Genomic DNA, 24,466 nt, shown 5'->3' with positions numbered 1-24,466 from the left:
CCCCTCTCCCCTCCGGTCACGAGCGCTCCCCCACCTGCCTGGCTTGGGAAAGAGTCCCCTGGTCAGCAGCCCCTCCGGGCAGCTCCCACTCACATCCTCAGCCCTGCCCTCATGATGGGAACACTCTGGCTCTCCTTGGGGCCCCATGTGGACATTTGTTAAGAGTTCGGGGCCTCCAGCCTCCCACCTCCTGTTCTTGTCCTTCCTTTCCCACGTCACCCTGTCTCTGGGTTTCTGTCCCTCTGTCTCTCTCTCTGTGTCTCTGTCTCTCCGTGTCTGTTTCTGTCTTACTGCTTCTGTGTGTCTCTCTCTATCTCTATGTCTCTCCTGTGTCTCTGTGTCTTCTGTCTCTGTGCCCCGGGAGGCCCCCCGAAGCCAGGGTGGGCTCTTCTAGCCTGAGACCAGCATGACTAAACTAACACGGGGGAAAACCTGCCCCGTGTGCCTTGTGGGGTGGGGTGGGGTAATTCCAGAGGGTAAGACAGATATTCTAGTGGCCCCCTTCCTTTTGCTGGGGGTTTGGACCTGCTGCCATGTTCCCTGTCCAGAGTTAGCAGTCTGTCCCTTGCAGGGAAATGGGGGAGGCTCTCACCTTCTCAGTGTGGAAGTAGGGGAGAGAAAGCATGGCTTGAATCAGTGCTGGAAAATATTAAAGGCTCGGGTATAAATCCACGGTGGGGGAGGGTGGGGGCAGAAAACCCCTCCTTGCATGTGCCCCTCCCCCCACCACCTGAGGGACACCTAGAGACAGGGGGTGAGGAGTATCCCTCCCAGCTCCTCCCCTACCCTCTTCCCTCCAAGTGCCCCTCCAGTTTCTGCTCACGGGGCCACCTCCGCCTGGGGGAGACCCAATGCCTGGGGTTCCGGGTCTGCTCTGACGGGAGGCAGGTGGGGATCAGTGCCCAGACTGGGCCTGAAGTAGCCCCCCGCCCCCGAGGATGGCCTTGGGGGGATGGCCGTGGCCTGGATGTGATCCTGGCCCATCTCCCGCCAGCCCTGCCTGGAGCCCTGTAAGCTGGTGAGTTTCTGTTCATTTCACGGCAAGTTGTTTGGGGACCAGAGAGCTGGTCGTTGGCGGAAGGGGGCCGGGAAGGCGGCCGGGAAGGCGGCTAAGGGAACACTGCTGTCATGAGACTGCTCCCGCGGGCCAGGCTGGGGTCTACGGGGACGTCACCTCCACCGCTGCCAAGCTGGGCCCACCTGTCATTTTGAAACCTTGACTTACTGGCTACTGAAATGGGTACAGCATCTGCGTAGGGTTCTGCCTTTGCCCCATTTCCTCTGTGACTTCCAGCCTTGCTTTTCTGGGCTTCCCTGAAGGGGGTGGAGGGAGGGTCCCCGGGTCTCGGAGGGTGCAGCAGCAGAGCAGGAAGGGAACGGGTTACAAAGTGGCCTCCCCTTGGGCCCACAGCCTCCTTTCTGGAGGGCTTTTAAGAACTGGCCCTATTACCTTGTAATTGTTCCCAGCAGCGAGGAGCGAGCCTGTGGAGGAGCGGCTCCAGTGTTTGTTTTGCCTTCTGTGTTCTCCAGGCCGGTGGTAACCAAGGGCCGCTTCCCCTTGGTGACGGTGGAGCTCACTCAGGCCAGGGCTGATCCAGCCCCGGCAAGGGAGGCCCGGGGGACCTGCGGGCCTGGCCACTGGCAGGGAGGGCACCCTGCTCCCAGGGCTCCGGGGGCTGCCTCCACTCCTCAGTTCTGCTCCCAGCCTGAGGGCCCGTGGGCTTCTCTCCCGACGCTTTCCCCAGGCACTGGCCCGAAACAATTCCAGAACTCTGGATCTGCCGGTAGGTGTCCAGGAGACCGTGAGGCCACTTGCTGGCGGGCCATGTGGGGCGGCTCTCGGGCAGGGCTGTGGGCCTCAGCCAGGATGCTCCTCGGGGCCACAAGGGACCCGCATTCTAGGTTCTGGCAGGACCCGGGGTCCAGAGGTGACTCCGGGGGGGGTAGTTTTGCGGGAGAAGGAGATGTGCGGGAGGCTGACTGGGGATGGCTCTGTGACCAAGGATGCCAGGACAGACAGAGGGACGTGATTCCAGCGGGTGGGGTTGTTTGAAGTGAAAGGGTTGGCATCGCCACAGGTGTGGCTGTAAGAATGCGTGAGGCTCCCGGAGGGTGGCGAGGCTGGCGTGGCTAGTTGGTGAGGGGAGGATACTTGGAGAGCTGAGGAGGCCTTGGAGGGTGGGCAGAAGGGAGCCCCTGATGAACTGTGAGCAGGGGAGGGGTCTGGAGTGGTGTCACCAAAACCTTGGTCTTCCCAGACCCCGAGTGGCCGGGGCCTTCTAGAAGGTGTGGGCCAGGGACTCTACAGCCTGTTTTATGTGCCCCTGCTCCGGGAGGTCCGGCAGAAGGACGGGGCCCTGACAGGCTCTGCCCATTCCTTCTGTGAAACTTGCCGGCTTCTAGATTTGGTTTGCTAGGAGCCATTGCTGTTCCAGGATTGCTTCCTGGAGAGGGGTGGGCGCCCCTCTGTTTTCTTTCTGATGCGTGTTCCCTCCAGGCCTCTGCCTTGGGGAGGGCCCGCTCCACACCCGGCCCGGGACCTGGGCGCAGAGCACCTGCGGAGGGCCCGAGACTCTGCATTTGCAGCCAGCTCCAGGCATCACCAGATGCGGGGCGCGGGGCGACTGTTCCCTGGCCCTGGAAGGGGCTGTGTTCTCGGGGAAGGAGTTGGACGGCTCCGCGTGCAGGACCGCAGTCATGTCTGGTTTTCCGTTTGGGGGCCTCGGAGAGGGGGTGCCGTCAATCAGGAGAGGTGGGCAATGTGGGTGGGGGCCGGGCAGGGCGCGTGGGGACCGGCCCGAGCCGCGCCGTCCGCCTTTCACACGGATTCCTTCCACCGGCCCAGCTGCTGATACTATTAAACCTCTGTGATTCACTGCAGCGCGTTTCAAGGGAAGGCGTTGTGTTACGAAAACGTGGGTCCCGGCCGCTTGTTTTGTTGGCAGGTCTTGCTGCCTCAGCAGAAAAGAGGCGCTCTTGATATGGGAACGGAAACTTGGGACGGCCTTAGAAATATCCAGTGTGTTCGGCGGGAGAGAAAAGCTGTGGTCTTCCTCCAGCTGTGGAAACTCGCTGCCCAGCCAGGAAGGCAGTCCCGGGGCCGGCCACAGCGGGGAGGGGGGCGGCAGAGGGGTCCCCACACTGGGGTCTGTGGTCTGAGCTGCGCGCGGCCGTGACCTTGAGGGGCGTGGGGCGTGTCCTCTGCCCCCGCTTTCCCTGTGAAGGTAACCTGCTGCTGGTTGTGTTTTATGGCAAGTCCGGCCTGCAGAGGAAGTACCTTTCTGAAGGCGGTCTGGCTGATGTTGCCGCGGTGAGCACCTGCAGCCCTCATGGGGACCTAGGACCAGAGGGACCGGGCCCAGCCCGGATGGCCGATCCTGGACTTGCTTATGTTTCCAAAGTTGTGCTGATGAGCTTGCTGGAGAAGCAAACACATTCATTCTGGCTGCTTCTTCCCTCTGCCCTGACTGCCCTCCGGGACTAGCCCGTTAAATGGATATCGGGCCAATTTCCCTTTTTCCCACTTCCCCTTTCTTCCTTTTGCGTTCTCAGATGTGATAGGTGGGATAGACTCAACCCGATCGAAGTTGCTCTCTCAAGTGGGATAGACTCAGCCCAGGTCCAAATTGCTTTCCCAAGAAACTTCAGATGCGTGTGTCCCGGCCACCTGGCTTCAGCAGAGCCCAGGACACCGCAGGCCCACCCCCGCAGCCGCCACCGTGTCCTGGGGCAGGCACCACCGGGGATGTTGGGGAGGCACCGGGGGAGTGCCCGGTAGGGGCAGACCTCTGCTGGCCTTGCGGCATCGGCCCCTGAGGGCTTCCTGAGGAGGCCTCTCCCCTCATTAATGAGCCTGAGCTGGGGAGAGGCAGCCGCGGAGCTGAGTCACCGACACCCCCAGGCAGCTGCTCTCTGTGACCGTGCTGTGGCTGCATGCACTGGAGAGCTACCAGAGATGCTCTCCCCAGAAACCCTCCCACTTCCCTCCCTCTCTTCCTTCCTTCCTTCTCCTCAAACCCCTAAATTACAAATGCATCACCAGTGTTGGGTCTTTATTAAGTGCCAGGCTTTCTATGGGCTCCTCGTTTAATCCTCAAAGCAAACCCATGACGTTAAGCAGTCATCCCCCCCTCCCCCCCCGCCCACAATTCCAGTGGAGGAGGAACCTGAGGCTCAGAGAGGGTAGAGAACTGGCCCAGGGTCTCCCAGCTCATGGAGCTGAAGCTTAAGCCCAAGTGGCCCAACTCCAGACTGCCTGTGTCTTCTCCAAAGGCAGCTAAACAAGTTGCCCTTGACTGATCCTGTTTCAGTTCCAAGAAGTCTTGGATAGAGGCAGTGGGGCTACTCAGATGACGATCCCAAGAGGGCCAGCTGGGCCCTTGGGGTCATTGTGGTCCACCCAAATTTTGTAGATTCAGGAACTGGATTATTTTCCCCCAGTGTCTCCAATTTTGATACCATTTAGAGATAGCTACCAAACTCACAAGAGACTGAGGTATAAACCTGAGTAATTTGTTCACATACAATAAGGAGTAGGACAGTCAAGTGTGCTAAAGATTTGTGTCACCTCTAGAAGTGGCAAATGGGAAGCACAGAACCAGAGCTCAGGGAAGCTAGCTGAATGGCCCTCCTGTTTTGTAACCGGATATCTCTGCTGTCACCATAGAGGTAGATATAACAAGAGCTGGAGTCCTTGGGTCCGTAGGTTAGGCCGCCATCTTCCCAGGTTCTGGGTCTGTGTTCTCACTCACCACCAGCTTCTTTAAACAAGCCCTTTCATCAACAAGCCCTTTCATTAGACAAGGCCTAATAGCACCTATTGGGTAATCATTCATTTTGGTTACATTCTGGATCCTTAGGTTCAAGCTGCATCCTTGCATTGACACTCATCTCGTCTCCCTGCTTCCACTCTGCTGCCAACAGCCTCTTCTCAACACAGCAGCCTAAAAGGATCCTGTTAGAGCAGAAGTCACACTGGGTCCTCTGCCTGCTCAAAGTTCTCTGCTGGTTTCTCATCACACTGAAAACAGAATCCAGAGTCCTGACTCCGGCCCGCAAGGCCCGTGTGCCTGCCCTCTGCATAGCTCTTACCCTGCCTCCTTCCACAGCCTCCCTTCCCCGCGCTCCAGCCCTAGGGCCCCTCTGTTATTCTCCCAGCATGCCAAGCATGCTTCCACCTCAGGGCCTTTGCACCTCCTGTTCCCTCTGCCCAGAATGTTCTTCCTCTGGAGCAGGTGTGTGCTTTTCTCCCTTCCTTCATCCAGGTCTCTGTCCACATCTCACGGTGTCAGAGAAACCTTCCCTTACCACCTGCTCCCATTACTTGCTCTGTCCTCACTACTCTGCCTTATTTTTCTTTGACACGTATTACTTGACCCTGCATTAGATATTTATTCATTCAACACTTATTTATTGAGCACCTACTATGCCCCAGGCACTGTTCTAGGCCTGGGGCTGCCACAGTGAACACAACAGATACAAATCTCTGCCCTCAAAGTTTCCATTAATTGTTCAAAGGATTGCTATCCATCTCCCCCACTAGACTTAAGCTCCACGAAGGCGATGATTTCTACCTGTATGTACATAGTAGGTGCCTAATAAATATTTTTGGAATGAATGCTGATCATAAGGCGTCTTATTTGGACTTGGGTGTTTTCCACGTGTTCATCAGCTGAACATGTATGGACCACCTCTGAGATTGGATCACTTCTGCAGGCCACTGTCTTGCTGATTTTGCCCATTCTTACCGCTTTCCACCCGGGGAAGATGCTCTCTGCCCGCGTCGGCTGAACACTATCCCACTCTCCTAAACACCGACCACGTGTGGCCCACACTTTTGAATTATCCACAAAGTTGGGGTCCTCAGGGACTAGGGAACAAAGAAAGGGTCTTGGGAAGCCCGTGTCCGCCCCCTCCACCAGGGCTCAGCAGGTACTTGTGGGATGGGGTGAGTATGCAACCCGGATATTTTGTAAGCACCTGCTGTATGCACACAGGCCTTGAGCGTGGTCCTGTTTTCCCCAACTTCCCATGTTTTTCATAGTGAGTCCGGCCAGAGAGGGTTGGTGGGAGAGGGGGGCGCCCAGCCCGCGAGGCTTAGGTCTCTCCAGGTCTGTGAGCGAGAATCCCCAAGAGAATCCAGAAACTCAGCCCATGAGAACAGGTTTTCATGTGGCGACAGGTCCAGTCCAACCGTGCACCAGCCTGGGCCAAAGCCCTGCTTTGCGGTGTGGCATTGCAGCTGACAGGCGGGCACCAGCGTCCTCGGCGGAGGGTGTGAGCAGGATCTGCCCCACGAGGACGGTTTCCTGGTATCGCAAAGCAGGGCCTCTGCCAACTTGGCATGGCCTCGGGGTGTTGACCTGCTCTGTGCACAAGCAGGGGCCTGGGAGCTCTCGCATGGCCCTCCTCACCCCACCTCGGTCCCTGAGCGGGGAGCGTGCAGACAGTGATCACCGGGATGTGGGGGTCCTTCCGTGGCCTCATCCTCAGACCGGGGCGCTTCTGCGTCTGTTGTCTGCCCGTCCCCCCACCACATTTTGGGTGCAGGCACAGAGATGCAGGCACGCACTCCAGATTCCTCCAGAGAAACTCGATCTACAGGTGCCGGGTCCAGGCGGCAGGCGTGCCAAACCACGGCTCTGCACTTTTTCTTGTGGAGGGAAGAAAGGGGGTGGGGTGGGGAGCCCTGAGCGCCAGCGGCCCGGCTCTAGAAGACTCCTTACTCCCCTCATATGAGTGTCATTGGCCGTGTCCCTGCTTGGAACCGCGGCTAACAGGCCTCCTTCCGCCAGCCAGACCTCTTCAAGCTCCGGGCCTCCCTCAACTCTGCAGCCCCTCCCACATCGACCTCCTGCCGTGCGGATTTTGGACAGGTGGACGTTTTCCATCCGTGTATGCTTTTTTTTGTTTGTCGAGGTGAAATGCGCATAATATAACAACGGTTTTAAAGAGTACCATTCAGCAGCATTTAGTACGTCCATGATGCTGTGCAGCCACCACCTCTGGCTAGTTCCAGAACATTCTTATCCCCCCGAAAAGAGGCCCTGACTCGTTAGCAATCACTCCCACTCCCCGCCCCCCCTTCCCTGGCCCCTGGCAACCACCAGTATGCTTTCTGTCTCTATGGAGTCACGTATTCTGGCTTTATCACATCAGTGGGCTCCTACCATACGTGACCTTTAATTATATCCGGTTTCTTTCACTCAGCATCATTTCATTTGAGGTTCGTCCAGGTGGTAGCATGTGTCAGTCCTCTATCCTTCTTTATGGCTGAATAATGTTCCATTGTGTGTGTAATCCACAGTTGGCTTACCCATTCATCCACTGATGGGCATGGGGGTTCATCCATGTATGTTTTTGCAACAGTAATAAAACAACAGTAAAGAAATTTGAAAGAAAGGGAAATTCATAAGCGCATCACCCGAAACACAGACACATTTTCAATTTTCTGGGTTCCTTTTCTTCCCTTTTCCCAAGCATGCCTGTATAGTACTTTCTAGATTTCACTCTTAGGGCAGATATAGTTGGTGTTCATCATTTCACTTGCCATCGCAAACCTTTTTCCTTGCCTCTCCTCCTGCAGTGGTCCTTCCAGCCGGCATCTTTGATGACTGCGTAGTGCTTACTCCCTAGGAGCCCTAGCTGGGGAGGCCGCTTCCTGCCTCCTTGCCTTACCCCCAACCCCCACCCCCCATGACAAAGTGGTGCCCTGGGGATCTGGCACCTGGACCCTTCGGCCAGCCTGGAAGTTCAGGATTGATTGATTCGCTGCCTTTGGACTTGCTGAGACCCCTCTTGTCCAGTTGGTGGCCCAGGATGTTCAGGTCTTTCCAGGTGGACAGGAGAGGAGGAGGAGGTCCAGCAACATAGAACAGGAAGTCTGTGAGCCATCGTGGCTTTAGAAGTAGGGCTAAGTCCTTTTGTCGGCTGACCTGTGAGGCGTGGGGATTTACCTCTCCCTCAGCATCCTGTTCAGTTCCGTGAAATCGCACACAGGGAATGGTGATTAGGTTACACCAGGAGACACAAGGCCTGGTTCCTTTTAGAATCCTTTCCAAGTTCCTTGGCTGCAGTCCAGTTGAGGTCCAGGTGACAAGCCTTCAGTCTGGCTAGCCGTGCAGAAATCTGAGCACCTTTCAGCCCCCATGGCCCGTTCAAAGACCAGGAAGCGCAGTGGGAGGTTGCTTTGACATTTGATCTTCTTCTACTAAAAATGGACAGTGGGGTGGGGACTCTGAGGTCTGAGACTTTGAGAGTGATGAGGGAAGAGGGGGCCACGAACTCATGAGAGGAAGCTACTTTAAGACCACCCTGCTGTGGGAAATCCCTAACCCCCACACGGAGCATTACTACAAGCAACCTCCACATTCGTCTCTACAGACCAGTGACAGAGATGATCATAAGCAACAATATATGGCTCCTAACACATAAAATGGACACAGGAGCTAATCTATTATGACCTGAAAAAAGCAAACGGGAGTGGTATGTGGGTGTGATCCTTTGCTCTAAGTGGACTGCCCCCGGCGGGAGGGGGACACTTTAATTTCTACTTTATATGTTTCTGGATTGCGATTTCTTACGAGCCTGCATAACATTTGAAATATTTCAAATCAAGATGGAACAAGCAGTTCTTAAAAAATTGTTGCTGTAAATCCGAGCCCGGCAGTTCTTCTTTCATATGGATTCGAGATTCCAGAATGTTGAGCTGTAATGCCTTTGAACCCACAGCGTCCTAATCTTGCAGAGGGCTCATTGGAATGTAGACGGCTGGTCCCCACCCCCAGAGTTTGATTCAGTGGGTCAGGGGTGGGGCCCAAGCGTTTGCTTCTCCAGCAGGTAATGCTGACCTCCCGGTCCGGGGACTGCCCACTTTGAGAACTACTCCCGTGAGCGGAAACATCGGAGAACATCCCTACAGCCTCTTCCTCCTGGAGAAAGTTCTTGGGACTTCTGCTCTTGACCTAAGGAGCTCACATGATTTCATTTGCAGTTTTTGAGGTTGTTCATCCTCACGCGGGGCTTCCTGCCTGCCCACCTTCTTCCTGCAGCGTGGGGGAGGATGCCTGCCCATCTGTCCGCTCCCAAGGCACCCCCTCGGTGGGGCTGGGCTCCTCGGGCCACCCTTTAAGGCCATAACTGGTGCCTGCCACAGTATTCCCTCACTGCTCTTTTGCACTAGACATTCAAGATTCCATCTGTGTCCCCTGGTGTTAAAAGGGGGCTGGAGAAGGCAGGGAGCAGCGTGTCTTAAGCACCTACTGTGTGTGCCCAATGCCACGTTGAGCGCCTTAGCTTCTCTTTCCACCCTGAAATCCCGAGTACTGCCTTTCCTCTCCTTCTCCACCTCGGGCGGGTTTGAGAGCATCACCTGGATCTGCAGGGTGGGACAGGCAGACCGGCCTCCTAACCCCCCTGGCGGCCGCCCATCGAGTCTCAAGGGATCACTCCCAGAGGGGACCTTTCCCAGCTGGCCCATCCCACCGGAGGAGGCCAGAGTGTAACCCGCTCCCACGCAGGCCTCCGGGCCCTAAGGCCTGGGCTTGGTCAGACTTCTGTTCCTGGGGCCTCCCTGATGGAGGCAGGTGGCAGGGGAATGACTCTGGGCCAGTGGGCTCTGGAGCAAGCGGGCCAGCGAGTGTCTTGTAGGCACACCAGGGCTTCCCTGTGGAGGCTCCTCTGGGCACCTGCCTCAGGGAGGGGAGGCTTCCCTGCTGAGGCCACCCAGTTCCCCCGGGGCTCGCAGGCTTCTGCCCCCAGCCAGGTGGGCGCAAGAAGGGCCCGGCGTGCCCGAGCCTTTCCGCTGGGCTCCCGTGGGCTGTCCCCCTGGAGCTGGCTGAGCGGAGCTCTCTGCCCTGCCTTCCTGCTCCCTGTCTCTGGGGTACCAGGCGGGCCCAGTTTGATGGACGCCCAGCCCCCAATGTAGGCTCATCTCGGTAAACTTCTGGTTCGGTGTCCGTGTGTCACTCTGTGTCACTGAGGGCCCTCCCAGAACAGGGCTTCTCGTCCGAACGAGGCACAGGTAGTTGCTGTCACAACCTTGCCTGGGACTGCAGCCGTGACTCTTTATTTTAATTTTTTAGTCTCTGTATGAATGTAATGCTGATTTCCCAGGGGCAAGGTTCAACTGATTTGCGCCCTTTCTGAAAGTGCCGTGAGTAATTTGGGTCCTTCCGTAGGTGTTTACAGCAGGTGCATTCTTGGTCTTTTGAGGTCAGAGGCTAGAGCTCTGGACCGTGAGGGATTTTCTCTCCAAAATCACTTGTCAGAACTTCCCAGAAGGGACCAATACTTCTGGTTGGTTCTAGGGGCAGAGACTTAGTTTGATATCCCTGTTTGAGAGGAACACAGCCCCCCTGGGTGTCCCTAGGCATCTCTCCTCAAGCGGGCAGATGGGATAGGGTGGGGGACGCGTCCTGCTAGGCGGTGGCTCCATCCTCCACACCCTGAGCGCGCCCCCCACCAAAGCATATTCCCGAGTCCTGGCTCCCAGGAGCCCGAAACCCTAATTAGCAGGCAGAGCGGGGCGGCCACTCAGCCAGGCTGCGGAGGTTGTATTCTGATATAATAACAGACTGCTCTGGGCATGCTTCTCTTGCAAAATTCTGGGCTGCAACCACCGATGTGTGAGGTGGGGAGGCGGAGGGAGGGAGTTTATTTGATCTTCAGGTGAAAGGAGGCTTTATAAATAGGTCACCTTGTTCCACATCCTGAATTTCATTCTTTCCCCATCTTGGGTCAAAACAATGGTTTTACTGTTCTGGGGTCAATCGGACACGCGGAGGGGGACTGGAGCTAAAAGGAGGTGAGTATGTGTCTGCCACTCTCCGGTGGCCCCCCTCAGCGTGTGCCCGCCCCCCACTCCCACCGCATCCATCTGCCACCGGTCACCTTGGATGTGTCTCCGTCAGAGAGGACTGCCCTTTCGACAGACTTTTTCTTAAACAACAAAACAAAAGGATAGTTTTGTTTTTTTTTTAAGATTTATTTATTCATTTGAGAGAGCGAGAATGAGAGAGAGCATGAGAGGGGGCAGGGTCAGAGGGAGAAGCAGACTCTCTGCCGAGCAGGGAGTCCGATGCGGGACTCGATCCCGGGACTCCAGGATCACGACCTGAGCCGAAGGCAGTCGCTTAACCAACTGAGCCACCCAGGCACCCAACAAAAGGATAGTTTTGAGTAGAGGTGGGCTCCAGGGTCAATGGATCCCAAAGTGCTTTTATGGAGAATGGCCTTAACTGAAGGGCTAGCATAGCGTTGCAGGCCAGTGCTGAGCTTGCTGTCCTGTCGGCACCAAGGGTTGAAATGCTTGCTCCCCCCCAGTCCCTTAGCCGCTGAGGTCCTCCTTCCTCGCCTGACCTTCACCGAGCCCAGAACCACTGTTCAGCCACCGTGGGTTTCAGGGCTTGGGACAGAGCAGTTCTGATCTTGTTTGGGGCCAGCAGAGACCGTAGCTACCCTATTTTTTACAGGGCAAAATAAAATTGTGACTTAGAAACAACGCCATTGGATGTCTTGGGAGAAATCATTGTAGAAATAATGTCCCTCTTTGAGATGGCCCCAGGGCTGCACCGAGGGATTCTCATCCTTTATTTTAAATGCCCTCCTGCCGACTCTGGATCCTTCCTGTGTATCTTCCCGGGTAAATCAAACATTTATCCTGTGCTTGCTTGAGAAGAGGAATTACTTTGGGAACAGCTTGTTTGTGGAAGTGTAAAGTCAGTATTTTTCCAGTCTTTATTCTTTTTGGTGTGTGCTTAAAAATCATTTCATGACCAAAGTAAGACATGCATTTTAAAAAATTCAATTCAAAAAACATTCAAAGTCGGGGCGCCTGGGTGGCTCCGTCGGTTAAGTGTCTGGCTCTTGATCTCAGCTCAGGTCTTGATCTCAGGGTCATGAGTTCAAGCCCCACATTGGGCTCCACGCTGGGTGTGGAGCCTCCTTAAAAAAAAAAAAAAACAAAACCACGTTTAAAGTGAATGCATCTTTCCTCCCACCCCACCCTCCAGGGTTAACCATTGTGAAAGGTTTGAAGTTCATTCATTTAGACCTTTCTCTATGCCTATAGACATACATGCGCACAGAGAGAATCTTCTTAAATTCTGTTCTTACAGAAATGGGATCACGTTCTGCATACTGTTCTCCAGTTTACTTTTTTTTTTTTTTAAGATTTTATTTATTTATTTATTTATTTGACAGAGAGAGACACAGCGAGAGAGGGAACACCAGCAGGGGGAGGGGGAGAAGGAGAAGCAGGCTTCCCGCCGAGCAGGGAGCCCGATGTGGGACTCGATCCCAGGACCCCGGGATCATGACCCGAGCCGAAGACAGTCGCTTAACCGACTGAGCCACCCAGGCGCCCTCTCCAGTTTACTTTTTATAAAATGTAATAGCATCACGGTACATTTTATAAGTCAGCAGTCTGAGGGGCTCCCTCCTTCTCTCCAGGGCTGTGGGGTCATAGGGCAGTGAGCACGTCCCTGTGCAGGGCTCTTGGGTTTCCTAGACAAGATCCTGGTGGGGATTGCTGAGTGTTTTACACCTGGCTGGGGGCTGCCACGTGGCGTGTCTGGGACACACCCCCACACCTGTGTGTGAGTGGCTTTCCCCCACATTCTCTCGAGATTTCCCCCAACCTTTTTAGCCGTCTGCATCCCACATGGCTCCCTGTCCCCTCTCACGGATGGTACTCTGCCAGCATCCCTTGATTCTGTGACTCAGAGAGAGAGGAGGAGAGCACGGCACATCCGGCAACCTGCTCTCTGTAGCAGCAGTGGGAGCGGGAGGCTTTGGGAAGCTCATCTGCTTCGAGCCCAGGGGTCCACCTGGAATTCCATTATGGACAGGTGGCTCTGATGGGTCCTGGAGCCACAGGCCACCCCATCCCATGGTGGCTGCAGGGTGCACTAGGTGGGATGCTTTTGCCCAGTAGAGGGTCTGAGAGGCATCCCCTTTTGCAGTGACCCATGAACTGACTTTTGACCCCTCGAAGATGATGCGTATGTGGCATTAGTGAGGGAGAGATAAGGGGTGTTCAGCTGAGGGAAAGGGGTCCCACCGAGTCAAACCATAGGACTTACAGCAGACACCCCCTCTGAGTCGCCCACCCCCAATCCCCCACCCCTAGTCCCAGAGCTTTTAATCTTACCCACATGATTGTGAGTAAATGCAAAATCTTAAAGCTTCTAGAGTGTGTTTGCTCATGTCCCTCTGGGTCCCTCTTCAGGGTAAAACAAGTCCGTTTACAGGGCCAGGGTGTGAAGTGCAGGGGTCCCCGCCCTGTGGCTGTGAGTCCTGCTTCCCTTACGCCGTGTGCCCCCCTCCCCAGCCCTCCAGTGCTGGAGACACACCCTCACAACCTCGTGCTTGGCTTTGATGTTGGGGCGGGTCCTCCTCTCTCTGTCCCTGTGGTACGGGGGCCAGTGCTGTGCCAGGCTTGGGGTGGGGGTGAGTGGGAGGAGGGACCCGGCTGAGGGGGGAGCAGGAGAGCAGAGGAAGGTGGAGCACGGAGCGTGGAGCCTCGGGAGCGCGCTCAGCCTCAGTGAGCCCAGCCCAACGGCTCTTCCCTGGGGGGCAGACGACTGCAGCTTGCCTGCCACCATCCTGAGGGCGACTTTGACCGCACAGAGCCCCGCGCCAGCACCAGCTCTAGAACTTGACCCCAAACAAGGCGCAGTTCTGCGTTAGGACTCGCGCACTCTCGGACAGTTGTCGGGTGTCCTTTCTCTTGGGCCCTTTCCAACGCACCCTTTTATGGTTTTTTTCTCCTTGGACCCTTTTTGGTCTTTAATCTGATTTTACCTGGAGAAAAATGTTGCTGGGAGCTCCCGACCCAGAATGACGTGTCGACTCCCCGTAACGTGCAAGAAGAATAGTCCTACAGTCAGAGCTCCTTTGAACATACTTTGCTTCCATTTCAGTGCCTGCACACACAGGGGTGTGTGTGTGTGTGTGTGTGTGTGTGTGGTCATAATGCATTCTTACTCCTGCTGCCTTTGTGTTTGCTGAGGAGGACAACGATCCACCCACCCACCCAGCCGGCAAATCCCTGCTTCCCCCCCGGCCCCCCAGCCTCGGTCACACCGGAGTCCTTCTCACTCCTGCTCCAGGTGTGACTTTGGTCTTTGGGAAGCACCAGGAACTGAGGACAGTGGGAACAGTGTATTATTTGGGCAATCAGAGGTTGGCGGGACAGGAGGGGTACCCACCCGGAATTTGTCTTGAGGGCTGGCTCGGGATGGCCGTGAGCAGGACCAGGCAGGTGTGGTCTTGGGGGCCCCGCGGCTGATGCGTGTATGAGCTTTCGGAACGGAGCTCCCGCAGAGGGAATGAGGGAGCCGCAGCCCGGCCCCGCCTGGACTTGCACGCCCTCCCTGCTCATTAGCCCCGACGCTGCAGCCACCGGGGCTTTGAGCGTGCGTGTGGCTACGTGTGACTGGTAGGAGGTGGGGGCGGCAGCAGGGCCATCTCTGTCCTCCGCCTCTCCTGTTCTAGGCCATTCCACGGCCACACCCCCTGCAGCTTTGTTTCTCCCGGAGAGACAAGATCCGGGTCCTCTCAATTCGTGGAGACCCACTAAGGACTTACTGAGCCATCCCAGGCCCTGACACTCCCAGGGCAGCCCTAGGCCCCGAAAGGCCTGGACATATGCATTTGCCTCTCAGAAGGCAAGAGAGGGGACTGGTCCCAGAGCTGGGGCCTGCGCTGCTTCTTCCGGTGCCTCCCTGAAGTTCGGTACCCACTGGGGACTGTCTCCTCGGCCCAGTGTTGACAGGAGCTGCACAGGCCGAACTACTGCTTCTGTGACTCCACACCTGGGGAGTGACGCCACATGTCCAGGCATTTTGGAGATCGTGTCGGCCAATTTGCCTGGGTTTAGAACAGGGGTCAGCAAACTATGGCCCCTGGGCCAAATCTGGCCCACTATCTGTTTTTTGTAAATAAAGTTTTGTTGGAATATAGCCATGCCCATTCATTTCTGTATTATCGGGAAAGCCTAGAATATTCACTGTCTGGCCCCTGATAGAACACGTTTGCCAACCCCCTGGCTTGGAAGGGACTTTAAATTTGATCTGCTCAGACACATGGCTCAAAGACAGCGTCCATCATAGGGCCAAGTGCAGTGACCAAGAAGATGGATAACAGTGATCTTTGTTCAGTGTACAGAACAGAGCCTAGAAAATAAAAATCAAAACAAAACAAAAGGGAAAATGCCAGCCGTACTAGGTCCTCTCTGGAACACTGTCTCGGCTGAGCCTTCGGAAGCATGGGGCACCCATCTTAATGGAGGGGCAGACAGAGCCTCAGGAAAGCTCAGGCAGAGTCCTAGGCAGTGGCCCGAGGCACTGTTTGGGTGAGCAGGGTTCCCCCCAAGACTAGAAGTCCCAGGAGCAGTGCTGGTGGAGGAGAACAAAGTAGGGAGGTGCAGATGGGGAGGAAGAACCCAAAGGCCATCCCCAAGACAGGGCTAGCGGAGCTCCAGGAGACCCACAGAAGGGCGAAGCTCTGCGGCCACATTTGAAGAGAGAAGGGAGGAGGGGGGCAGCTGGATGGCTTCGGTGGCCTTGCATGGCAAGGAGGTGGCTAGGTATGGACAGCAGGAGGTCTACGAGAAGGAAGTGTCAGCTTTGACCGTAGTCTGGACGCAGGGCGGGGAACGGGCAGGCGACAGGTGAATCCAGAGTGGCTCTAGGGTTGCTGTGGTGGTTGACCACGTGGGGATGACTCTGAAGGCAGGGTGGCCCAGAAGCAGCAGAGTGGGTGGGCCACGGCCCTGGCCAGGCTCTGGGGTGCCCTTGCGCGGGAGCTTCCCGCAGGGCTGCACACACTCTTACCTGTCTCCCTTCCTCCCAGGGACTCCCGCTGCTCAAGGTCATGTGGTCCAGGGGCCAGAAGGGACCTTCCCCCTTGGATGGTTCCCTGGGTGTCAGGCCCAGGAAGGTGGGAGCTTAGCACAAGGGCCGTGTAAATGGATTTGCCTAGGGGCGGTGGAGTGGGGAGAGCCTGTGGAATGGACCTGAACAGACAGCCGAGGTGCCACTGTGAGGTTATGTGTCTTTTCTGATGGCTCGCTCTGAGGCTGGACTGACCTTGCAGCTGCCAGATCCCTTCCCACATCCATCCTCCGCCTGCCCACTGCAGCACTTCGTCGTCAGCGGAGATGATGTGCGGGTCCCCTGGTCTAGCTCAGGGGTTGGCCGGTGAGGGAGCAGCCTATTCTTTTTTTTTTTTTTAAAGATTTTATTTATTTATTTGAGAGAGAGAATGAGAGAGAGAGAGCACATGAGAGGGGGGAGGGTCAGAGGGAGAAGCAGGCTCCCTGCCGAGCAGATGCGGGACTCGATCCAGGGACTCCAGGATCATGACCTGAGCCGAAGGCAGTCGCTTAACCAACTGAGCCACCCAGGCGCCCAGAGCAGCCTATTCTTATAAATAAAGTTTTATTGGAACTCAGCCATGCTCGCTGATTCATGCGCAGGCTGTGGCTGCTTTCACACCGTAGGGCAGGGTTGAGTAGTTGCGCAGAGGCTGCCTGGCCGAAGCCTGAGACATTTACCGTCTAGCGCCAGACACGAGACGCTTGCGGATCCCTGGTCTAGCTGAGGGGTTCTGTGTGTACAGGCCTCGGCTCAGGGGCCTGAGAGCTCCCTCCCTCTCTCCCTTCTCGCCCCCATCGCCATTTCCCTCCCTCTCTCCCTTTCTCGCCCCATCGCCATTTCCCCGCTCCACCCTTGACTTGTCCCGGCTCTCCCCACCTTCCCTGTTCTTCTCCATTCCCACCCCTTTCTCTCCAAGTCGATAAACTAATGTGTTGGAAGGGCTTCTCCCCATCACCTCCCTCTCGCACATGTCCTGCCCGCCCAGTGTCACCCCGACCCCCGGCCTCCTCCACACTCCTCACCTCTGCCCAGGGTAGGGGTGCGATCTCCCGTGCCCAGATGCTGGGATAGAGCCCACAGAAGGGCAAGGGCCTCTCTGTTCCAGAAAGCAGTAAAATGAGCTGTCTTAGGAAGTCAGCTCCCTCCTCGTCCTCCAGAGAGCTCCCCCACAGGGTCCTGCACAGAGAGGTCGCTGGGTACCAGCCAGAGTGAGGTGTCCAGGCAGAGATGGATATGGGTGCTTCTGACTTTGAGAACTGCCCCTGACCAGCTCAAGAGGATACTCGAATGGAGTCTGGGGAGGCATGGAAGAGAGAAGTCAGGGAAGGCTGCAGCCAGGCGGCCCCCAGTCTCTGTAGTTACGAGGACCACATTTGTACCCCGAAACCCCAGCTCTCTCCACCCCCACAGAGCCTGGCAAGCAGGTGCCAGAGCCACGGGGTGCCCCCTCAACAGAGCCACAGGCAAGTCCTGGAGGTTTTGATGGCTCTCAGGAGTCAATGGGCCTGAAGGCTTGAAATTGGGATTGTCCTGGGGGATCCAGGACATAAGGTCATGATATCCACAGAACTTTCCAGAACCAGGGTGGTCCTCTAGCTGCAGAGGGACATCTCTGCACTATGCCAGCTTTGCATACATTTAACACAAGGGGTCCTAAACTGTCTCTGAAGAAATGACCATGCCTCAGGGAGCGAGCGAGCCTTCCATTCCACAGCAGAAAGGGGAAGATGAGAAGCTTGATGTGCTCAATGAAGTTGGGGGGGGGGGTCCGTTCAAGTGTTCCCACACGGGGACATTTATTCTGCCAAGAGCCAACCTCCTAGAGGCCTGGCCGCCCTGGAGATGTGGTCCCAGCGGAGGGAGGCAGCTCGGGGTTGGCTAAGAAGACCGACACCCAGAGACAGCAAGCCCATTACTGATCCCTCCCTCCTCCTGGCCCCGCTGGCCCCCCCTCCCAGATTCCCCTGCACAGCTCTCCCTACCCTCCCAGCAGGTACTCTCTCCCTGCCACCTGCAGAGGGGAGTCCCGCAGCACCCCCACAGCAGGCTCCGTGGACTCTCTTCATCCCAGGCACCGCAGTGCTCCTTGGAACCAGGGACCCACGTGATGCTTTTCCCAGCAGCCAGGCACCCATGGCTTCTCGCCCAGGCTCCTCCGTGTGCTCATTCAGGGACATTTACTTAGCCCGGAGCCTGCCTTCTCTCTTGTCTGGTCGGTCCCAGGAGCCTGTCCCCCAAACCAGGCAGCTAAGAGTCCCTTCCACAGGCCAAGGAGGTTTGTGATGGCAGAAAGCTTTTCTTCAGTGAGGCTCAGGAAACCCAAATGGCATGTTCTTTTCCCTTATCCAAGGCTGGACACTGAGGACAGGAATGGCGGGGGTGGTCAGTCGGCCCCACATTTCAGACCCTCGTCCTTGGTACTACCAATGGAGACACTGGGACACATGCAGTGAGATCTCCCCTCCAAACCATGGCCCTGACCTTTGAGGAGCCAAGTGATGGTGAAGTCAGAGTGGGAACAAGGGCTCTTGGAGTCAGATTTCTTCCCCAGATGGGCCATTGGGACCTGAGGGGCCAAATGTTGGCTGCTGGTTGAGGGGTGTGGGTAGGGAAAAGTGTCAGTCCTTTAAGTGTTGGTCCAGAACTCGAGGGTGGGGGGTCAGAGCCTCTGTTCTCACCTGATCAGGGGCCATGAGAAGAGTGTCACTGGTGGCCCTGGCCCAGGAGGGACATAGGACTTGCTGGAGAGGTCGCTGCAGCCTTGGGGACCAGCAAGCCAGGAGACCCCTAGGGCCTTCCAGCTGAGTGCACATGCAGACCCCCAAGTGAGCTTTCCACCTGCACCGGAGTCCCCTTCCATAGCATGAACCCCCAGAAGCAGCTGTGCTAGAAAAGAAGAGGGGCAGGGAAATGGGGTCTGGCTGCTTCTGCTGCCTCTCACGGCTTCACTTTCCCCCCAGACCACAGGCAAGGGGAATAAGCTTCCCCTTGCTTTGACCAAGGAGGATACCCACTGCCTCAGGGCTGATTCAGGATCCAGGCCAACTTGGCCTTCTGCCCTGAGAAACCGCGGTTAGGTATTTGGTGAATGTCGTGCCCCCGACGCCATCGAGCGTGATGCCCGGCCCCCAAGCCCACCTCTCCATGCTGACTCCTTCCTAACAGTGTCGCCTCGGGGACGGAGCCACGGCTGCGGCCTGCCCCGCGTCGGGTGTGCCGGGAGCCCAGAAGCCGGGTTGCTGGGACCTGTCCGCGCGGGCAGCCTCGTACTCCTAACTGCCGTGTTCCCCTTCTTCCCGCACCCCCTGCTCACCCGGCCTCCTGTTTCTCTTTCCATCCATCAGGCAACACTGAGGGCCCACAGTCTCCAGAGGCCGCCGACCAACCTTCCTTGGGACTTCTGTCTGGGCCTCATCGCAAAACTGGACGGGAGGCCCCACGATTGATGAGTTTGCCCTGGGAGTCAGTGCGAAGGTGAAACCAAAGGTGAACATGGGTCAGAAGGTCACCGGAGGGATCAAGACTGTGGACATGAGGGACCCCACATACCGGCCCCTGAAGCAGGAGCTCCAGGGCCTGGACTACTGCAAGCCCACCCGCCTGGACCTGCTGCTAGACATGCCCCCCGTGTCCTACGATGTCCAGCTGCTCCACTCATGGAACAACAATGACCGATCGCTCAATGTCTTTGTGAAGGAAGACGACAAGCTGATCTTTCACCGGCATCCGGTGGCCCAGAGCACGGACGCCATCAGGGGCAAAGTCGGGTACACGCGCGGGCTGCACGTATGGCAGATCACGTGGGCCATGAGGCAGCGGGGCACCCACGCTGTGGTGGGGGTGGCGACAGCAGACGCCCCCCTGCACTCCGTCGGGTACACGACCCTCGTGGGGAATAACCACGAGTCTTGGGGCTGGGACTTGGGGCGCAACCGGCTCTACCACGATGGCAAAAACCAACCAAGCAAAACATACCCGGCCTTTTTGGAGCCGGATGAGACATTTATTGTCCCTGACTCGTTCCTCGTGGCCCTGGACATGGATGATGGGACTCTGAGCTTCATTGTGGATGGACAGTACATGGGAGTGGCTTTTCGAGGACTCAAGGGCAAAAAACTGTATCCTGTAGTGAGCGCCGTCTGGGGCCACTGTGAGATCCGCATGCGCTACTTGAATGGACTCGACCGTAAGTGTCCTATGTTCTGTCCAGTGTGACAGGGTTCCTGGACTCCCTGTGGCCCCGGGGTCCTGGCTGCGCCTGACCAAAAATTTATAGCCATTGGAACTAAAATGTCTTTAAGTAGATATCCCAGCATATTCAGATCCTCAGAGGCTATTCTTGCCTGCCTCTGCTTAAATGAAGAATTCTAGCTGGAGTCTGCCAGATTACCTGCCAGCACCCGATGGATGGATGAATGAGTGGGTGGATAGATGGATAAATGAGTGGATGGTTGGATGGATGGATGGATGAGCGGATGGATGGATGGATGGATGGATGGATGGATGAGTGGATGGTTGGATGGATGGATGGATGAGTGCATGGATGGATGGATGAGTGCATGGATGGATGGATGGATAGATGGATGGATGGATGGATGAGTAGGTGGATGGATGGATGGATGGATGGATGGTTGGATGGATTAGTGGATGGTTGGATGGATGACTGGATGGTTGGATGGATGGATGGATGAGTGGAGGGATGGATGGATGAGTAGATGGATGGATGGATGAATGGATGGATGGATGAGTGAATGATGGGTGGATGGATGAGTGGATGAATGGACGTGTGGGTAGATGGATGGATGCATGGTTAGCTGCTCTTTGTTTCTGGTTGACCTGCCTTCAGTTTTGATCTGCAGTTGACCAAATTCTAGCACAGTAGCCAGCATATTATTGAGTTGGGGTTTGCAGTCTTGGGGTTATGGGGACCTCTTACATAAATGAAAGCCAGTGGCCTCTCTTATTCGTTAGACGGGCTTAGGGTCTCTCTCTTCTGGTGCTGAAATCTTCTGAGTTGGTTCCTTTAGACAATGGTCCCCTGGGAGGGGCCTGTTCAGTCATGATGTCAAGAGGCCTTTGGAGAAGAGCATGTAGATTAGAAACAGGCTGAATCAGTAGTGATTTCCACCAGTCCTTTGGAAAAGGGAATGGCCTTTCTCAGACCACATGGGAAAATAGCCCACATGTGGCACACTGTCTTAGTTTAGGAGGTGGAGGCTTCTGTGGCTTTGTGGCTGGTACCCCATGGTGGCAAGAGGTCCCAGGGTTCTGGAACTATCCATCCCTGTACTTGGCCCTTGCTCTTTCATGGGTCCTTTCTACCATCTGCAGACCCCACCTTGGAAAGGGGGTGGGGCAGAAAGCTTTGCCCACCCACATGTTGACTGTCCCTACAGGGCAGGTTTGGCCTGGCACCTGGTAGGCCAGGTGAGCAGTCAGGGCAGCCCCTGCCGGGGTCAGAAGCACAGACGCTTACTTTGGTCTTGCAGCCTCCAAACCTTCAGCTTCTCCCATGCCTCGTCCCTACTTCAGCCTTGGAAAATACCAGAGAAAGTATCTAGGGACATAAGTCAGAGGGAACTCTTAAACACTTCTCTTTGGAAGCCTCCACCACCCCCCTTTCCCTTGCTCCTTGCCTCTGGCTTTGGCCTGGTGATGACAATGATCTCATCTCTGCAGCCTAGTACCCCTAGGTCATGGGGCTCCCGGCAGGGGCGGCCAGGTGTGCAGCCAGCAGGTACCTCCCCAAGGAAGTAACCTCAGATCTCATCTAAGGAACCAGCAGAGCAAGTTCTGTGAGTCTGTCTCGCCAGGTGATGGTAATAGAAAGTCCACAGCCAAATCTGCCCTAGGCTGGGATGGGCAGGGATTGGGAGAACCAGGCACATCCTGCCCAGGACCTTGGATCTCAGGAGCCCTGGCCCTGCAGAGGAGTGACCATGGCCCTAGTTAGTTTAATGCCCATTCCGTGCAGAGGAATGAATTGCTGGTCTCCCTGTGTTGTTGCCAGTCACTGAGACTGCTGGTCTCCACGAGCAGCGCAGCCTTCATCCCCTCCAGGAACAGGTGCATCAGCACTCACTGTTCACATAGCCAACTCTAATATAGAACACAGACCCCCAAGGGGCCCAGAGGGGACACTAGCCTGTTCACTGTGGCAAGTCAGGGCACACTCAAGCAGAATTATTCCTCTGCCGAGTCAGGGCAAGGCTCGGCAAAGGTTCTGCCAGAACAGTCCTGGAGGCCCAGACGGGCGTCTTGTAAATAGATAGATGCCCTGTCATCAGCTCTGCATTAGATGGGACATTGGATGCTTTTGTAATTTTTCTTGTCAGGGGAAATGGAAAGGGATTAAGGGGAGTGGGAACGGGCATGGGAATATGTTGTTGAGAGTTGCATCTCTGAGCTGGGTCTTGGGTGGAGACTCCCAAGTGTCAGTTGGCTTGAGAACACCTTGGATTCTCTTGATTAATGATGAGGACCCCTCCCTCCCCAGAAATGTCATGCTATAACCCAAGCCGAGTCTGCCTCCCCGCTGGGCAGCAAAGACAATCGCTGGGATGCAGCAAGGAAAGGATTTATTGGAGAGGTAGTCAGACGAGGAGACAGGAGGGCAAGCCTCAAATCCACCTCCCTGAAGGGAGAGCCGGGGAAATTTAAAGGCAAAAGGAAAAGGTCTGGGTAAAAAGTTGAACTGGTCGTCTGCCACTGCGATCAGTCCCATGAACTCTTTGGTTACTGGCTTCGATACTAGGCAATACCAGGGTTCGCTCCCCTGCCTCCTCGACTTCTCCAGTCCCGGTCAGACCTAAATGGGCCCCGTTCTGCGTGGCCAGTTGACTTTGGGGGATCCAGATGGGAAAACCCATGAGGGTGACGCAGCATCCCCAGCCCAATGCACATGTGGAGAGTGGGATAAACACCAGCCTCAACCTGCTTACCCATGCCTCGGTTTGGAACTGAGAGAGCATCTCATGCCCTAGAAGGATCACTCTGGCTGCTGCATAGAAATGAATGGTGGGGGCGAGAGTGGCCGCTGGGAGGCCAGGGAGGAGCCATGGTGGTTGTCCAGGGGAGAGGTGACCTGACCCGGGCTTGGGCCAGGGTCGGGGGCTTAAGTTTGAGATGCTCATTCCACACATCTAGGTGGCTCTGCAGATCTGGAGACAAGATCAGTGGGGTAGTCACCAATGGCTGAGCCCCCTGGATGAGATCACCTACGGAGTGAGAGGACAGGGCTGAGGCGGAGCGCTGGGGCGCATCCATGTTTCGGGGTCAGGTGGATGAAGGGGAGAAAAGTAGAGTGGTCGTGGGGCTTATGGGGAGAGTAACGGCCTGGACAACAAATGAAGAGAGGACTTCCAGAAAGACAAGGCGATGCCAGGTCAAGAACGGTGATGGTTGAGAATTGTCCATCAGCTTTGGCAACAAGGCCATCACTGGTGACCTTGACAGAGTCGTCAGGGTCAGGTGGGGTCAGAAGCCTGACAGAGCAGTGGGTTTACAGAGGAACAGGAAGGGTGGTGTGTTCGATTCCTGGGGCCGCTGGAACAGATAACCACCAGCTGGGTGCTTAAGACAACAGAATGCATTCTGTCACCGTTCCGGAGCCCAGTTGTCCAAAATCGGGGTGTCAGCAGGGTTGGTTCCTTCTGAGGGCTCTGAGGCGAATCCTCCCCAGGCCTCTCTCCTGGCTCCTGCTGGTCGCTGGCAGTCCTCGCTCGTGGACGTGTTACCCCATCTCTGCGTCCATCCCTACATGGCCTTCTGTGTCTGTCCTCATCTTACTAGGACACCAGCCATTGGATTCAGGGCCCAGCCTACTCCAGCATGACCTCATCTTAAGATGCAAATTACATCTGCAAAGATGCTATTTCCAAGAGGGCCACGTTCTGAGGATCCAGGCGGTTCTGAATTTAGGAGGGGGGACACTCTACCCCCCATTATACATGTAGAGACAGTGACTCTAGACCATTCCTACGGGACCCCCATGCCACCCCCTGAGGGGAAAGTGAGACAGCAGTCAGATGGGGTACCCATTGGGTGAGGTCGAAGGGCTCCTAAGTCTTCTGCCCAGGAGGGTTTGCCTTGCCTTCCAAGGTAGCTGAGGAAGGGGGAATGTCATGGCGAGACCAGGTCTGTGGTCCACCGAGGGGGCAGAGTGTGACAGGCAGAAAGTCTGGCCAGGGCTGGCTAGAGACATCTCGGGGTCACAGCCTTGGAGGCAATCTGACCTGTGAGCCCTCCAAGGACTATCTGGGAAGTCGTCTATGCCCTCCTTCCCCAGCCCAGCCCAGCCCAGCCACCAGGTCCTGACCTCAGCAGGGAACAGTGGTTTACAGAGCTGGTCAGCCAGAGTTGCTAAGCGGGGCCTCCCTGAGTGCTGTTGTACTCCCTGCCCCCTTCCCCTGTACGCCGGGCAGACCCTCCCAGCAGAGTCCCTGCCCCCTTCCCCTGTGCGCCGGCAGACCCTCCCAGCAGAGTCCCTGTCCCTGTCCCCCGTGCGCCGGGCAGACCCTCCCAGCAGAGTCCCTGTCCCTGTCCCCTGTGTGCCGGGCAGACCCTCCCAGCAGAGTCCCTGTCCC

General features: G+C 56.3%; 1 protein-coding gene across 3 annotated transcripts in view; it reads left to right on the top strand.

The window, feature by feature from the left end:
* SPSB1 (splA/ryanodine receptor domain and SOCS box containing 1) overlaps window positions 1-24,466 on the top strand; it is a 71,309-nt gene that overhangs the window by 40,172 nt on the left and 6,671 nt on the right. For 2 of the 3 annotated variants that reach the window (XM_035019860.1, XM_035019859.1), the window contains one exon: window positions 19,226-20,067. In XM_035019860.1, coding sequence (XP_034875751.1) covers window positions 19,374-20,067 — 694 coding nt within the window. In that variant the 5' untranslated portion in view covers window positions 19,226-19,373. Of the gene's footprint in view, window positions 1-1,171; window positions 1,785-19,225; window positions 20,068-24,466 lie in introns of those variants that run through there. The other variant, XM_035019861.1, reaches the window with a different exon arrangement.

The sequence above is a fragment of the Mirounga leonina genome, unplaced genomic scaffold (genome assembly GCF_011800145.1).
Source record: "Mirounga leonina isolate KUSES-001 unplaced genomic scaffold, KU_Mleo_1.0 Mir_173, whole genome shotgun sequence".
Lineage (NCBI taxonomy): Eukaryota > Metazoa > Chordata > Mammalia > Carnivora > Phocidae > Mirounga > Mirounga leonina.
Note: the sequence above shows the minus strand (reverse complement) of the source record. Positions and strands in the feature narration are given on the sequence as shown.